At 34.7% G+C, this 15,846-nt stretch overlaps 2 protein-coding genes across 4 annotated transcripts; both read left to right on the top strand.

The window, feature by feature from the left end:
* The first annotated feature begins 483 nt into the window (after positions 1 to 483).
* On the top strand, positions 484 to 15,842 carry LOC105126561 (proline-rich receptor-like protein kinase PERK4). 2 transcript variants are annotated; one of them, XM_011027463.1, is made up of 10 exons: positions 484 to 662; positions 1,095 to 1,825; positions 2,950 to 3,320; positions 13,822 to 13,990; positions 14,280 to 14,366; positions 14,464 to 14,534; positions 14,678 to 14,754; positions 14,920 to 15,064; positions 15,203 to 15,364; positions 15,453 to 15,842. In XM_011027463.1, the coding sequence occupies exons 2-10, from the start codon at positions 1,207 to 1,209 to the stop codon at positions 15,699 to 15,701; spliced, it is 1,950 nt and encodes a 649-aa protein (XP_011025765.1). In that variant the 5' UTR covers positions 484 to 662; positions 1,095 to 1,206; the 3' UTR covers positions 15,702 to 15,842. The 2 variants fall into 2 exon arrangements, with proteins under 2 accessions (XP_011025765.1, XP_011025764.1); XM_011027462.1 differs by lacking the exon at positions 484 to 662 and having other exon boundaries at positions 763 to 1,825.
* LOC105126560 (uncharacterized) lies at positions 10,797 to 13,287 on the top strand. Of its 2 annotated transcripts, XM_011027459.1 has the most exons (6): positions 10,797 to 10,817; positions 11,056 to 11,607; positions 11,724 to 11,847; positions 12,107 to 12,436; positions 12,519 to 12,629; positions 12,720 to 13,287. In XM_011027459.1, exons 2-6 carry the CDS (start codon positions 11,057 to 11,059, stop codon positions 13,248 to 13,250), a joined length of 1,647 nt encoding a protein of 548 aa, XP_011025761.1. In that variant the 5' UTR covers positions 10,797 to 10,817; position 11,056; the 3' UTR covers positions 13,251 to 13,287. The 2 variants fall into 2 exon arrangements, with proteins under 2 accessions (XP_011025761.1, XP_011025763.1); XM_011027461.1 differs by lacking the exons at positions 10,797 to 10,817; positions 12,107 to 12,436 and having other exon boundaries at positions 10,887 to 11,607.
* Positions 15,843 to 15,846: the final 4 nt, after the last annotated feature.

The raw sequence follows: 15,846 nt of genomic DNA on the forward strand, positions 1-15,846 counted from the left end.
AGGGAAAGAAAGCTAAGAGATTTTCCTGAAGGAAGGTTAGCGATTATCCTGAAATTGTTTTCTGAAGTTCCTGTGGGCTACAAAGTTGAAAGATTGGTTGGTTGTCTTTACATGTACCTTTTCTAATTATGCATTTGCATTTATACCTTTGCTTTGTAACTACAAAGCAGCAGCAGCATAGGCTAGAGTTTTATCGAACGCGCCTTGATACTAGTACTTCGTATCTCGTATCGACTGCTAATTTAATGCTTAGCTTCCTATAGATTTAATAAACGATGCCAGGGTATGAAGCAAATTCCTATATACCTTCGGGGAAAATCATGGCCGGAATGATCTCACAAGTCATATAGCAACTACAATTCCAAAGGCTCCCATGAAAAGTAGCAGCCTACAGGATATCGTGCTTAGCTGATTTTGCTAGAATGAGTTTTCACCAAATGCGTGCCTTGTTATTCTTCGACTTCATTTATTTTTTATTTTATAATAAATCATGCTTCTGCTTGGATCAACTGTAGCTTATCAAAATGTTTTGTCTCCGACGTTGTGCTTCTTACAAGTGTGAAGACAAGCATCAATCAAGAAATGGTAAAAAAGAAGAAGTGGCAGAGACAATAGGGGGGGGGAGAGAGAGAGAAAAGTCCACCTTTGTAGGAGGTTTACAGGTATCTACCATGCAACCCCTTTTCCTTCTCTTTTCTTTGAGATCCTACCCATCTTCTTCATTCAGGTAATTTTTTTTCCAGTTTGTAATATCATTCTCCATTCACTGGAATTGCAAGTTTGCAAAAAAAAACACATCATGAAATTACAGGGGGGTCAATAGAAGGAAATGTTAGAAATTAAATGCCATAATTCCAAAAGATCTGATCATAGGAAATGAGAAATAGTGAGGCCTCTAAATTGGAGTCGTTTTGAAGACATGAAGGTGCATGCTTGAAGGAGAATATTTATGATCATGCTTTGTAGGAGCAGCCTCATAATACTATACTACAAAAAATAAACATCCTTGTTCTGTTTTGTTATAGTTCTTGTGTTAGAATATATGTTGCGGTTCATCTCTTGATTGCTTCTGATCCTGTCATTAATATTTTCAGGTATCCTAAAATCTTGAGACGAGCAGTCTGGGGGATTCGTGGAGTTTCCGGCGTGTAACGCTAAATAACCTTTTGGCCGGAAGTTCTTCACGAGATAAAGAAAAAAAGAAGAATGTCTTCAACACCTGATGCTCCCTCACCAGATTCTGGCTCCCCCCCTCCTCCACCAGCGTCACCACCACCACCTGAGAATTCAACATCTGCACCCCCACCTCAATCGGATACCCCACCACCAGATACATCATCTCCTCCTCCACCATCTCCACCACCTCCACCAGCGTCACCACCACCTAAGAATTCAACATCTGCACCCCCACCTCAATCGGATACTCCACCACCAGATGCATCATCTCCTCCTCCACCATCTCCACCACCTCCACCGCCAACTAGTGATTCTCGTTCTCCTCCACTGCCAACTAGTGATTCTCGTTCCCCACCATCTCCACCCCCTCCTAAACACAGAGAAGATGCTGCGCCACCTCCTCCACCCCCTCCTAAACACAGAGAAGATGCTTCGCCACCTCCTCCACCAAGTTCAGAAAACTCACAACCAGCACCTCCAGATTCATCAGATAATGGTGGAGGACTTACTTCAGATCAGATTAAAATTGTAGTTGGGGTGGCAGTTGGTTTCGGTATATTCCTTATTGCCTTGATTTTCATCTGTGCATACTGTTCGCGCAAGAAGAAAAGAAAAAATAGGCATTATTATGGAGAAAATCCTCAAGGAGGTACAGATGTTGTTTCACCAAACCTTGTGTTTTTGTTAATCATTTCTATCACAATTAATTACTGTTAGGGAGTTGTATGTGTTTGAGGAGATGTGTGGGCTCTCGGTTCTGTGTTGGGTTTGTGTCTGCACTATGAGAGCTTAATTGCACATAAAACAAGACTCATGTCCAGTCCAAAAACCTAGACTATTGGATCATGAATCCATCTTATATAAGATATGCATCTCTTTTTTCCCATTCCTTTGTAGAAGTATTTACCACAACTCCCTCTCCTGTGGAGGTATCTAAACCTTCACATGCAAGCCAGACCCATTCGAACACAACTACTCCTCTTGTGGAAGTATTTAACATTCCTAATATGATATGCTTGGAGCTTAGCTCGTTTGCTCAATCATGGCGAAGTAAACAAAGCTACGAGAGTCTACCCACAATCGCCACTCAACCCAAGCCGAACCATCATCTTTGATACCAATTTGTCAAGGAGCTTATTCTCAAAGATGTTGAGTCATGAGCCAATCTTATATATAGAAGCACCTCTTTTTTCCGTTCATCTTTGAAGTATGAGATAATTACTTCTAATATGTGCACCCAACAATTACATTATAACACTCTACCGATCATCATGGTTGGATTGCATTATCTCAACTAATGTACAACTATCATGTTTTGTGATAGTATACCTTCTTTTCAAATACAAAATGTATAAGCCCTCCTTTTTATATAACTTAGATTTCAAATGGTTCATCCGATTTCAGAATGGTTCAAGCTATTTCTTTCCTTCAATCACTGTTTTGAGAGAAGGGAGTTGTATTGTAACTTCTTTAGTCTGATTTTATGTTCAGAAACTGGTTGTGCTAGAAAAGCTTCTTCTGTTGCTTCAATTCATTTTGAACATGTTATAGATCACGTATAGCCCCTCCAATCTACTCATAAAAATGACGGAAAAGATGTCTTGATATCTCTGCTAAATATTTTTGAAGAGCATTCAAGTAAATATCAGGTTGAATACTTATGAGATTATTGCTGAATCTTGTTTCTGTATCTGGCATCCCAGGTGATTCATTTTTTTTACAATTCCAAATCAATTAGATCCTTCATTGATAATGTTCTATTTTTACGCCCAGGGAGTGGAAAATTTTCTTATAACTACAGCGCGCAGCAATCGAACTGGCAAAATGGTCCCCCAAAAGAACATGTTGTGAAGCTATCCCAATCACCAGGTGCAATGGGGTCTCCCTGGCTTGCACAACCTCCACCTCCACCGATGGGGAACAGTGATGATATGAGCTCCATTAACTCTGGCCCATACCGCCCCCCCTTGCCCCCTCCGTCACCAAATATTGCTCTTGGTTTCAACAAAAGTACCTTCACATATGATGAACTAGCAGCAGCTACAGGTGGATTTGATCAAGCCAATTTATTAGGTCAAGGTGGGTTCGGTTATGTGCACAAAGGTGTGTTGCCTAATGGGAAGGAGATTGCAGTTAAGAGCTTAAAGCACTACAAAAAACAGGGGCTATTAGCATCTGAATTTAGCAACGGATAATTCCGTTGCTAAATTCAGTAACAGATTTGCAACGGATTATATATATATTATTTTTTAAATATTAGCAATGGATTTTAGTAACGGACAATCCGTTGCAAAATTTACATTGAATTTAGCAACGGATTTTCCGTTGCTAATTGAAAAAATAAAATTTAAATATTAATATAAAGCTGAAATTATGTTGACCGTTGATTGCATAAAATCTAAACCGTTTATTTTCGCTCTTTCCCCCCACACCGAAATACAGACACCAACAAAATCATTTACAGCTGAAAATTACATCACTTTCACTCTTCCAGTGCATCCGTCATCCCTAATAACAATATCAATCCCTAACTGTTGAAAAATCACCCTCTCTTCATCGATTTCATATTCCTTTATCCGAAACTGTTTATCATTTTCTCATTCATCTTCAGCATCCGTAATTTCTTTTCTTCATCTTCTTCTCCTTCATCGATCTTACCAGTTTCAATATTTCTATATAAAGCAAGAAAAACAGAGACCCATGGTAACATCACACCAGACCCATCATCATCAGTATCGAACATCCTGATTTACCCTTTCTCTGTAAACGGGTTAGGTTTTGCACTTTTTTCTTCAATAGCTCAGGTAACTAATTTAGGGTTTTTATTTTTTTTGTTGCAATTGAAGTTACACTAAACAGTTCTAACCTAAATTTTCTAATCTCAGGTGTTATTTTTTCGTGTTGATCCATCTCTCTCATCTGTAACTGAAGAACGTACAGGTAACAATTGTTTTTCCTGATACTTTGAATAATAGTTTTAGGCTATTAATTCAATAATATAAGGTTTATAAAATGTTTTTACCATGATTTATAATCTAATTATGCATGTTTAATTGAAAATTTATGAAAACCCCCAAATTAATTTTTAGGGTTACGGTTCATAAATTGAATGATTTTATGCAAATTGACCAATGCTGGCAATTCTTGTGTCTGGAAGAGAGTGATTTATGGAAATTATGCCTGTTTAATTGAAAATTTAGCAAAACCCCCAATTTAATTTTTAACAATTAGTTTTTTGATGCTGGGTGTTCTTTGATGGGTGTTCTTTGATGTCTGCAAGTCTTTTTGTCCTCCTGTGCGCCAACACCTAGGTGATTTGAATGTATTCATATACTTATATATATAAAAAGAAACTTGGTTGTTGATGTTGTGTTTTGTTAATAAGATTGTTGTTTTATTTTTGTATCTTCATTCATTATTTTTAAGCAAGCTAAACATGCTCTCTTTATTTGTGGGGTAATCGTGTGGATGGCTTGTCCTGGATAATGACAGTGGAATGTCAGCACCACATACTAGTTGAACATGCCATAACAGTAGCAATTGCTTGGAGATATTTCAGTTGGAACTCTCTCTATTCTCTGTATACATTGTCTCGGGTTTCCAAGTTCTTAGTAGTTGGGCGGCTTAATGTTTATGGTGGTTATGCTTGGAATAGAAGAAAAAAATTGCTCTCAACAAAGTATATTCTAAAAGACTATCTTAAAAGATAATTGTATATGATAACATAGATATATTCCACTTTTCATAACTGAAAGATAGCAAAAAAAAACCTTGTAATATCAAATATGTATGTCAATTCTTGGATTTCATTGATGTCAGATATTTATGAAATTAATACTTGCTTTAGGAACTTGATTCTAGTTCCATTGCTTTATTTATCAAAGCCCTTTTCCTTTTCCTGAATAATAAAGTTCTCAAGTGATTTATTTTGACTGCTAGTAGACATAAATGTATGTATATGTGTGTGTGGAGAGCATGAAACATGCTTAATCATTTCAATCAACTAAAGGTTAGTTGAAACTGAAAATCAACTAAAGCTAATTTGATCCCTGTAGTACCATAAAGCAGTATGCTTTCAATGTTTAATTATCCATAAAGACATAGTTTATAAAGGACAAATCCAAATCAGTATAACCTTGTGTTTATTCTTGAGTATGCTTAATAAGGTTAATCTTAAAAGAGAAGTATTCTCAATAAGGTACATGAATTATTTCGGGAACATTTTAGCAACACATCATCTCTTCCTTTGTTGAGATGACTAAAGCTCACAACTGTTATAGTACCTAATGTTTGCTTTGTTATTTGGCTTTTTTTTTAATTTCTGGGTCCTGACATGACTTTGTTCAATATGATGAATTAGGTTTTTAAGCGTGGCAGCAAGTTATCTTCCTCAATAATTAATCATCCTTTGGGTTCTTCTTTGCGCGAAAACGGTGTGTTGCGTTCTTATTACTATTTACTATGGTCTCCTTAATGCTTTGTTCTTTTGAGGTCTTGTGCTGTTATACTACATGTCATTTACATGGAATATCATTTAATGCATCCAGCTTTCGTTGTGCTATGCTTTTTGTACCTTGTTGTTTTGCTCTTTGAACTAAAAGCATGTCATTAGAATTTCCTTTTATGCAAAGGCTTGGTTTTGTAGAAAAATTATGTCCTGCCCATAAAAATTCTTATTAAGTTATAGGTTTTAAGAGATAATAATTACAGTAAATTATAATTAATTTTTTTGAAAACTATAAGTTAGTTCCTTGTTATTAAATTAAATGAAATTTATCAGGTTGGATCTTAAATGAAAAAAAATATTTGTTATGAGAAGACAAGTATCAAAAAAATAATTGATATTTAATTGTTATTTCACTATGATATAAAACATAGATACATTGTATATAATTAAAGAGACAAAGATACAAATGTTGGAATAAAAATAAAAAGATCTGAATATATGATTATGATTTCATTTACCATTTCTTAGTTTACCAAAAAAAGATTTGAATAAAAATAAAAAAGTTTGATGGATCTAATAAAAATAAAAGGCTAAAAAAAAATAAAAAACTCATTTGAGGTTGTAACAAAAGTTAGAAGGATCAATAAAAAAAAATTAAATCCAAAACTACTATAAAGATAAATTTATTTAATATTTGTTCAACTAAATATTTTTTTTCTTTATCTATTTATTCTGTATAGAATACTAATCAAACATAATCTAAAAGTGTACTTTTGTCAATAATTGGCTTATATAAATATAAATGAAAATTATTAAGATTTATTTAAAGCATTTAACAAAAACTCAATAACAAAGACTAGAAGGAAAATAATTATCCAGGTTTTAACAAACACATGTGCATATATCCCATCATTAACATTTTTTGGCTTGATATATGTTTGAACTGGACAAATAATTATAGTTTATTCATGTTGTACATATTTTATTTTAAAGGATTGTTTAAATAGTAGTAGTTAAAGAAGTATGCTTATTTCTAAAAATACTTATTGGTGTTGTCCTGTTAATTAGATTAACATGGATGATCGATCATGGATGTATCGTCGTCTTATGGATGGTCGCCTTCGTCCTGAATACATTACCGGTGTTAGAAGATTTATCAATTTTGCATTTTCAATTGATAAAAATATATCTGGGGGAAAAATTAGATGTCCTTGTGTGAGGTGCAAAAATCAAAAGTTTTTAAAGGAAGATGATGTTTGTAAACATCTATTGACAAAAGGTTTTATACCTTGTTATGAAAATTGGACAGTACATGGGGAGCCTTATGTTACGGAACCAATATTGGCTGGACCTTCATCAATTGGAATGAGTCATGTTATGAATGATGTTTGTCTAGAGAATCCATATAGAAATCTAGTTATAGATGCAATGGGGGTTGGTGATGCATTCTATAATGATAACATGTCTAGTCCTATGGTAGCAGGGGAAATTCCAAATCCGGAGGCAACTAAATTTTTTAATCTTTTGAAAGCTGCGGAGGAGCCGTTGTGGGATGGGTGTACCAAGCAATCCAAATTATCTGCTTGTGTACAATTGCTTAATATGAAGTCAACATTTAATTTGACTCAGAATGCCTTCAACAATTTTATTGATTTTACAAAAAGTTGCATGCCTAATGATGAAAATTTGGTATCAAATTTTTATGATGCCAAGAAATTTATGCGACCACTTGGACTTGGGTATGAGAAATTTGATGTGTGTCCTAATTATTGTATGTTGTACTATGGGGCTGATGCAATGAAAACAAATTGTGATTTTTGTGGAAGTTCACGATACAAACCTAGAAATCCAACCAGTAAAGGTTCCAATAAGGCAGAGAAGCAACTTCGATACTTTCCCTTAACACCAAGGCTTCAAAGACTGTTCATGTCTCCATATCACGCCAAAGATATGACATGGCATCATTATCACAAGTCAGATAATGGGGTTATGGTGCACCCATCTGATGGGGAGGCATGGAAGGAGTTTAATCGTGTTCACTTCAGCTTTGCATCAGATCCGAGAAATATTCGATTAGGGTTGTGCACTGATGGGTTTTGTCCATTTGACATGTCTTCAAATACATACTCTTGTTGGCCAGTAATTGTGACTGTTTATAATTTGCCTCCGTGGAAGTGCATGACTAGACCATTCATGTTTTTGACAATGCTGATTCCTGGGCCAAAGAATCCGGGTAAAAAGCTTGATGTTTTTCTAAGACCTTTGATTGATGAGTTAAAGAATTTATGGTCTGATGGTGTTGAAACATATGATGTCTACAGAAAAGAAAATTTTCAATTAAGGGCAGCTTTGATGTGGACCATTAGTGACTTTCCAGCATATGGCATGTTATCGGGGTGGAGTACTCATAGAAATCTGTCTTGTCCTTATTGTATGGAGCATAGCAAGGCTTTTAGATTAAAAAATGGACGGAAAACTACATTTTTTGATTGTCATCGACGATTCCTACCCATGAACCACCCATATAGACATCAATCAGATAAGTTTTTGAAAGGAGTAATTGAAAGGCTCCCTCCTATACCTCGTCCATCTGGTTTGGAAATGTTAAATGAAGTGTCCAAGTATACTGAGGGATATATTGGAGGTTCATCATATAATGTTAAAATTCCAGGATTTGGTGTTAAACACAATTGGGTGAAGAAGAGTATTTTCTGGGAGCTTCCATATTGGCATATAAATTTGATTCGTCATAATCTTGATGTCATGCATATTGAGAAAAATGTCTTTGACAATATTTTTTATACAGTAATGGATTGTCCTTATAGAAGCAAGGACAATTTAAAGGCTAGGTTGGATATTCAATTGTATTGTCATAAGCCAAATTTACATTTGCAACAAGATATGAGTGGTCGGGTTTACAAACCTAAAAGCACTTATTGTCTACACAAGAAACAACAACAAGAAGTGTTGTCATGGATGAAGGAGTTATCATTTCCTGATGGTTATGCTTCAAGCATTTCACGATGTGTGAAAGAGGCACAATGTAAGGTTTCGGGGATGAAGAGCCATGATTGTCATGTCTTCATTCAAAGACTTCTTCCAACTGCTTTCCGACCTTACTTACCTAGACCATTGTGGGAGGCATTAACTGAACTATCCGTATTTTTTCGAGATATTTGTTCAACAAATTTAAATGCCCAGCACATGGAGTTAATGCAGATGAATATAATTGAAATAATTTGCAAACTTGAAAGGATTTTTCCTCCATCCTTCTTTGACTCCATGGAACACTTGATGATACATCTACCTTACGAGGCAAAAGTTGGTGGACCAGTTCAATATCGATGGATGTATCCATTTGAACGGTATGTTTCATACTATGTTCATTTTATTCATTTTTTTTTTAATAAACTAATTGAAAAAAATGATATAGGTATATGTTTTATTTGAAGAAGAAAGTTACCAATAAAGCTAAAGTTGAGGGTTCCATATGTGAGGCGTACTTGATTGATGAAATTACCAATTTTGCATCTCATTATTTTGGTGATGACGTGCAAACAATTTGGAATCGAGTTCCACGGAATGATGATGGTGGCCTTACAAGTGTAGATGGATGTCTCTCTATTTTTTCCTATCCAGGAAAAAAATTATCCAAAAGATTTTATAGAAGGCAGTTGTCACATGCTGAAATGCAAATTGCGCACAACTATGTGATATTCAATTGTCAAGAACTGAAGCCTTATTTAGAGTAAGTATGAAATATTATTTTTTACTAAATTTATAATAATTTATTATTAACTTTAACATTTTTTAAATTTTAGGCAATGCCGTCAAGAGCTAAAGTCACAACAACCATATGCGAGTGATGGTGAAATTGAAAAATTATGCGAAGTGATCTTTCCAAATTGGTTAAAAAATAATGTAAGTATTTTAATAAAATTAATTTATATTTTATGTCAATTAGTTACTTTAAAAATATTATTAATCTCTTTTAAATTATTATTTCTTATGGAGTTAACTATTATGCTAGGTGGAATACCAATCTAATGGAATTCAAAATCAGCTTTTTGGACTTGCTATGGGCCCTTCAACTTCAGTGAAATGCTATAATGGGTATTATGTGAATGGTTTTAAATTTCATACTCAACGTTATGGTCGTTTTAAAAAGACAATGAATAGTGGAGTTTGTGTGAAAGGAAGTTGCTATGATGATAATGAACGTGATTATTATGGAATGCTTAAAGAAGTTGTTCGGCTAAAATACTTAGGGAGTAAGTGCAAGTTATTCATGTTTAAGTGTAATTGGTATGATACAAGACGAGGAATTAGAGTGCATCCTTCGAATGGTTTGGTTGAAATCAAGCATACATCTCGACTACAAGGAAATGAAGATTTTGTGCTAGCACAACAATGTCAACAAGTCTACTATACATATCCACCTGGTAATAAATCATCTGAATGGTGGACGGTTATTAAGACAATTGCTAGAAGTCGTTATAATGTTGACATGGGTGAATTTATTAAAGATGCCAACAATGTAACATCATTTGATGTTGATCAATCAGATGAGATTTCTCAACCATGTTATGTCCTTCCTACTCAAACACTTGATGATCCAAATATACTTGTTGAATCATCTTATTATGAAGAAATCGGGCAACATGAATTGCTTCAACTTGACATAAATTGGGGAAACAAAGATGATGAAGAAGAAGATGATGATGGTGACGGTGATGGTGACGATGATGGTGATGGTGATGATGATGGTGATGGTGATGGTGACGGTGACGATGACGGTGAAGAAGAAGATGATGATGATGAGGATGAGGATGATTGTTATGGTGGTGATGGCTAGGAGTGATGATAATAATGAGTAGCGCAATTTAATTATATTTTGTAGTACATGTAATGAATTATCTTTAATATATGTATGGATAATTTCATATTATTTGACAATATTTACTTTTTCAATGTTTTTTATTTATTATTTTATCATAGTGTGTTATGTATCACATTGCATATATCATTTTCATTGACCTTTGAAAAAATTTCTAACCTTTCAAGTATCAATATTTAAATTGTGATTCTGATGATATATTTTATTTTGTGATTTGTTTTCTTGCTTATAGATGTTGAAGAATGAATGAAAAGGTTTTTCCTACTCAGTGTTTGATTTATAAGAACAAACATTAAGGTAAGTATACTCATAAATTTTGATTTCTGCTTAATTAATTATTTAGATTTTTATTTTTATTATTGTTTGTGTTAATTGGCTTTTGATAATTTAAACTTCATGGCTGATTTTTATCATTGCAAGGAATGCTTAATGAAAATATTGTGAATCTTTTGTTCCTCGTAGTTTAATTATAAGCTAATTTATTGTTATGTGTATATATTCATATCATAATGTATATATTTTTTCTGGTTTTTAGCATGCCTCGACGAGGATCTATATTAGATTCTAGGAGTGACAGGTCCACATCAAGGAGTGACAGGTCCACTTCATCCAAATCATTTCAAACTACATCAAGGCATAATAACAAAGGATCCACATTTCATCAACCTGTGTATCAGAATGCAAATGAGTATTATATACCTACTTTGGGGAGTACACATCCTCCTCAACGTGATTATGGGAGGGTTGATGCATATCAATATTGTGAGGGCTTTCGTTTCCAAGATTTGCTTCAAACTCAAGGAGGTTTCCCTCGAGATAACCAATTTGTTTATGGAGGACATAATTTGTATAGGAGTTATGAGAGAGTTAATGGTGATGATGATGATGTGAACGTTAGAGATGAAGACGAGGGAGACGATAGTAATGAGAGAGGTGTATGTGATGAGGATCAAGATGGTGTTCCATCATATCATGGTTCAACATGTTCTCCACACAATTATGATCAAAGTGTTAAAAGGAAGGGTTTTGACACGCCAATAGATCCAATAACAAGAAAAAAAGAGCTTTGTTTGTATGGAACAACAGAGTAAGTTCAAACTTTTGAAAACAAACTTATTAAAGTTATATTTTCAGGTATGAAAAAAATTACTTTTTATTGTGTAATTATTTGTTTAATATAAGTTTGTTATTATATATTTTCAGGTTCAATAACGCATCGTGTGGGCGTGCAATCGGAGATATTTTGAGGTCCAATTTTAAGGGAGCATGGCACTCTTGGGAAAAAGTAGATTCAATGTGCAGGGATGAACTGTTTAAAGAGTTTAAGGTAAGAACCAACACTAATTGCCATAATATTCTTTTTAATTTTGATAACTTTAATGTAGGATTATGAAAATTATCAATTAGCTATGATTGATTTGTGTTATAATTTGTACTTATTTCATGTTTACTTTTTAATATCATTTAATTTCTATAGTTATTACATCATCTTGCAAATTTTGAACAAGATAACACAATATGTTAATTATTTATATAATTTGAAATTTTGTGCACTTTTTTTACTTCGTATATATATTATTTGGTAGAAAAAATATTCTTTTCCTGAGGAAGATGAGTCGATTGTTCGTAATATTTGGGAAGATAAGGCAAGGATAGCTTTGAATCAACAATTAACACGAGCTCGCAAGAAAGCCATGTCAAAAGAAAACACTACAAATATTGTAGATTGCCTTGATAAAGGTCCTGCCTGGATAAATAATGATGACTGGAATCAAATGATCAAAGATGTTTGGTCCACCCCTGAATTTCAAAGGAGGTCTGAATCTGCTAGGAGGAATCGATTAACCAAAACAGATGGCAAAATAAGCACTCATTCTGGAGGAACAGTGTCATTTGCATCATATCGAGCTAACATGGTAAGAATTTTTTTTTTAATGCTTAAGATAAGAAATTATAATTTGTATTTTTATCTTTTATAATATTTATTAATCTTGAAAGCAAGAGGAAGCTGGTGGAAAAGAACCTCCATGGGATGATGTCTTTTCAGCTTTGCATCAAAGTACTAAGCAGTCTGGTGGCTTCGTCGACAACAAGTCGAAAAAAGTGGTTGTATGTATTTTTATTTGATTATTTCTTAATATAACTTAATTATCATTTAACATTCAAATGAATTTATTGTTGCATGTATTTTTTTTATAGGAAAATTATAAAATGGAGATGATTTCAAAGTATGGAAGTAATCGGGAAAATCATCCTTCATTTGATGGAGCAGCTTGGTGTGTGGCTTCAGGAGGAGTTACAAAGGGTAGGGTATATGGTGCACCTCGTATGCCAAAATCTATAGTTAGTCCAAGCTCTTCATCACATTCCTACTCAGTGGAGTCATCATATCCCAGTTCATCGTATCGAGCATTGCAAAAGGAGATAAAGGATAAAGAAGAGGAGATAAAGAAAAAAGATGAATTTATTCTTGAAATGAAACGACAGATGGATTCCATGAAAGAATATCTTGTGAACAATCTTGGATACAATGATGGGACATCAAATATTGATCAAGGTATGCCACCATCTTTGACTCCAGCAATATCGCCACCTATGGCTCCTCAGATAATGACATCTATGGGACCCACATCTCAACCAATTTTTCGACCTACACCTCGACCTTTATATCCTGATCAATCTTGTATCGATCCACAATATCATGGTTCGTCTTCGCAACCGGCACCATGATTGTATCTTTTGTTGTTTTTTTTATTGTATTTGAACTTAATTGTATTGATGTAAGTTTAACTAAATTTTTATTATATGAATATTAGTTTTATTCTATTTTTTATTAATGATACAATTATTTTTAATATTAAATTGTGTTGGTTATATATATTTTAAAATTTTTAAAATATCCATAAATAATTAAATTAATTAATTAAAATTAAAAATCATTGCAATAAACAAATAAAAAATAATTTAATAAAAAATAATATAATCACCAACGGATTCTCCGTTGGTGATTGTAACTAATGCATCATTCAGCAACGGAGAATCCGTTGCTGATTCACAAAATAAGCAACGGATTATCCGTTGCTCATTTTGCAACGGATTATCCGTTGCTAATTATAAGCAACGGATTTTCCGTTGCAAAGAAATCAGCAACGGATAAATCCGTTGCTAACAAATCAGCAACGACAAATTTGCATCCGAATTTTGTCGTTGCTGATTTCGTTGCTAAATTGTTTTAGCAACGGATTTTAGTAATATTTGCAACGGAGTAGTCCGTTGCTAATTACTATATTTTTTAGTAGTGAAGGCAGGTACTCGACAGGGTGAGCGAGAATTCCAGGCTGAAGTTGATATCATTAGTCGTGTCCATCATCGCCATCTTGTGTCACTTGTTGGTTATTGTATTGCTGAAGGGCAAAGAATGTTGGTCTATGAGTTTGTTCCCAACAAGACCTTGGAACATCACCTTCACGGTAAGTTTCTGCTTCTGCTTCTGCTTCGTTTTCATTGTAAAGTTTCTTGTTGAACGATAAAAGAAATGTTACGGTGCCTTAATTGTAGACTTTCTAACATTACAGAGAAGTGTGTCCAATCTTAAGCCATCGATAGATCTAGATTTGTCAAAAGAATGCATACAAACAGTACCATGTCAAGCCTTCTAGCTTCAAGGCATCTTGATACGCACCAGCACCACCTCTTATATTATAAAATTTCAGCAAAAAAAATCCAATTAGAGTGATAAACTCAAACTGTCGGTTGCAGGAAAAGGTCTTCCAGTCATGGAGTGGCCGACTAGGCTTCGTATTGCATTAGGTTCTGCCAAAGGGCTTGCTTACCTTCATGAAGATTGTAAGAAATTCTACCCCTCCTTTCTCCCCCCCCAACACACACACACATGCACGCAGTGATCACGTATTTATGTTGCTTTATTGAAAAATATGTGCAGGCCATCCTCGGATTATCCACCGTGATATTAAAGCTGCCAATATTCTTATTGACAACAACTTTGAAGCCATGGTACCTTCTCTTGGTGGAACTAGATTTATAGTTTGTCCTATACATACACACATATATGATACCGCCCCCGTAGCACTAGATCCATCAAAACAATATTGCTGATGTTGACAAAGCTAATTGATCACGCTCCTTTGCCTATTCAGGTTGCTGATTTCGGATTGGCTAAGCTGTCTTCTGACAATTACACGCATGTATCTACCCGTGTCATGGGTACTTTCGGGTAAAGCTATGATAAGCCATTCTTTTGTTATACAAGGGTGGACTTGAATCAATTTCAAAGTTCTTTCCATAGCATGGCAAAGTCTTAACCTTCTACTTTCTTATTCAAAAATGATACGCAGTTAGAAAAGGTTGCTGCTAATAAACTTCCTTGATGCTAATGCAGGTATTTGGCTCCTGAGTATGCAGCAAGCGGCAAGCTGACTGAGAAATCTGATGTTTTCTCGTATGGAGTCATGCTTTTGGAACTCATAACCGGGAAGAAACCTGTTGATCCTTCAAGTGCAATGGAAGATAGCTTGGTGGACTGGGTGTGTGGTTTCTCTATTTTTATCCTAGTTTGACTAAAATGCTTTTCAGTATAAACCTTTCATCAAAGTTTTTGAAATACTTGCCATCTTGTGCTGTTCTGTGAAGTAAATATAATTTTTTGTGCATGTAACGGATAGGCTCGACCGCTTACGATTTCTGCTTTGGAGACTGGCAACTTCATTCAGTTGGTCGATCCAATGTTGGAGAGCAAGTACAACCATCAAGAGATGCAAAGAATGATAGCTTGTGCTGCGGCCAGCATTCGCCATTCTGGTAGAAAGCGCCCAAAAATGAGCCAGGTATCCAAAGAACCTCACTTCCACAAGTAAATTTCTAATAATTATCATAAGACGCTATTTGACATGTTATAATTTTTCTGCAAAATAGATAGTACGTGCATTAGAAGGAGATGTATTACTGGATGTCTTAAATGATGGTACAATGACTGGCCAGAGCCCGATGTTTTCCAGCTCGAACGGAAGCTCAGACTACGATACAAATTCGTATATTGCAGATATGAAAAGGTTCAGGCAGGTGGCGTTAGGTAGTCAGGAATTTGGGAGCAGTGAGCATGGAACATCAAGCAATGACTCCCGAGAAATGGGCCCTTCAGGGATCCACAGGAATTATCATTGAAACAGCCAGTCTAATTAGTAGCCACAAAAATGGACAAAAAGCTTAAATACCTAAAAGCCAATTTATGAGCCATTTTTGGTGGTCAAGAACAGACAACGATCGCAGACGTACAAACATAAATGGTCATTATTTTTCTTTCAAGTGA

This window comes from Populus euphratica, unplaced genomic scaffold (assembly GCF_000495115.2).
Source record: "Populus euphratica unplaced genomic scaffold, PopEup_1.0 scaffold41.1, whole genome shotgun sequence".
NCBI classification, from domain to species: Eukaryota; Viridiplantae; Streptophyta; class Magnoliopsida; order Malpighiales; family Salicaceae; genus Populus; species Populus euphratica.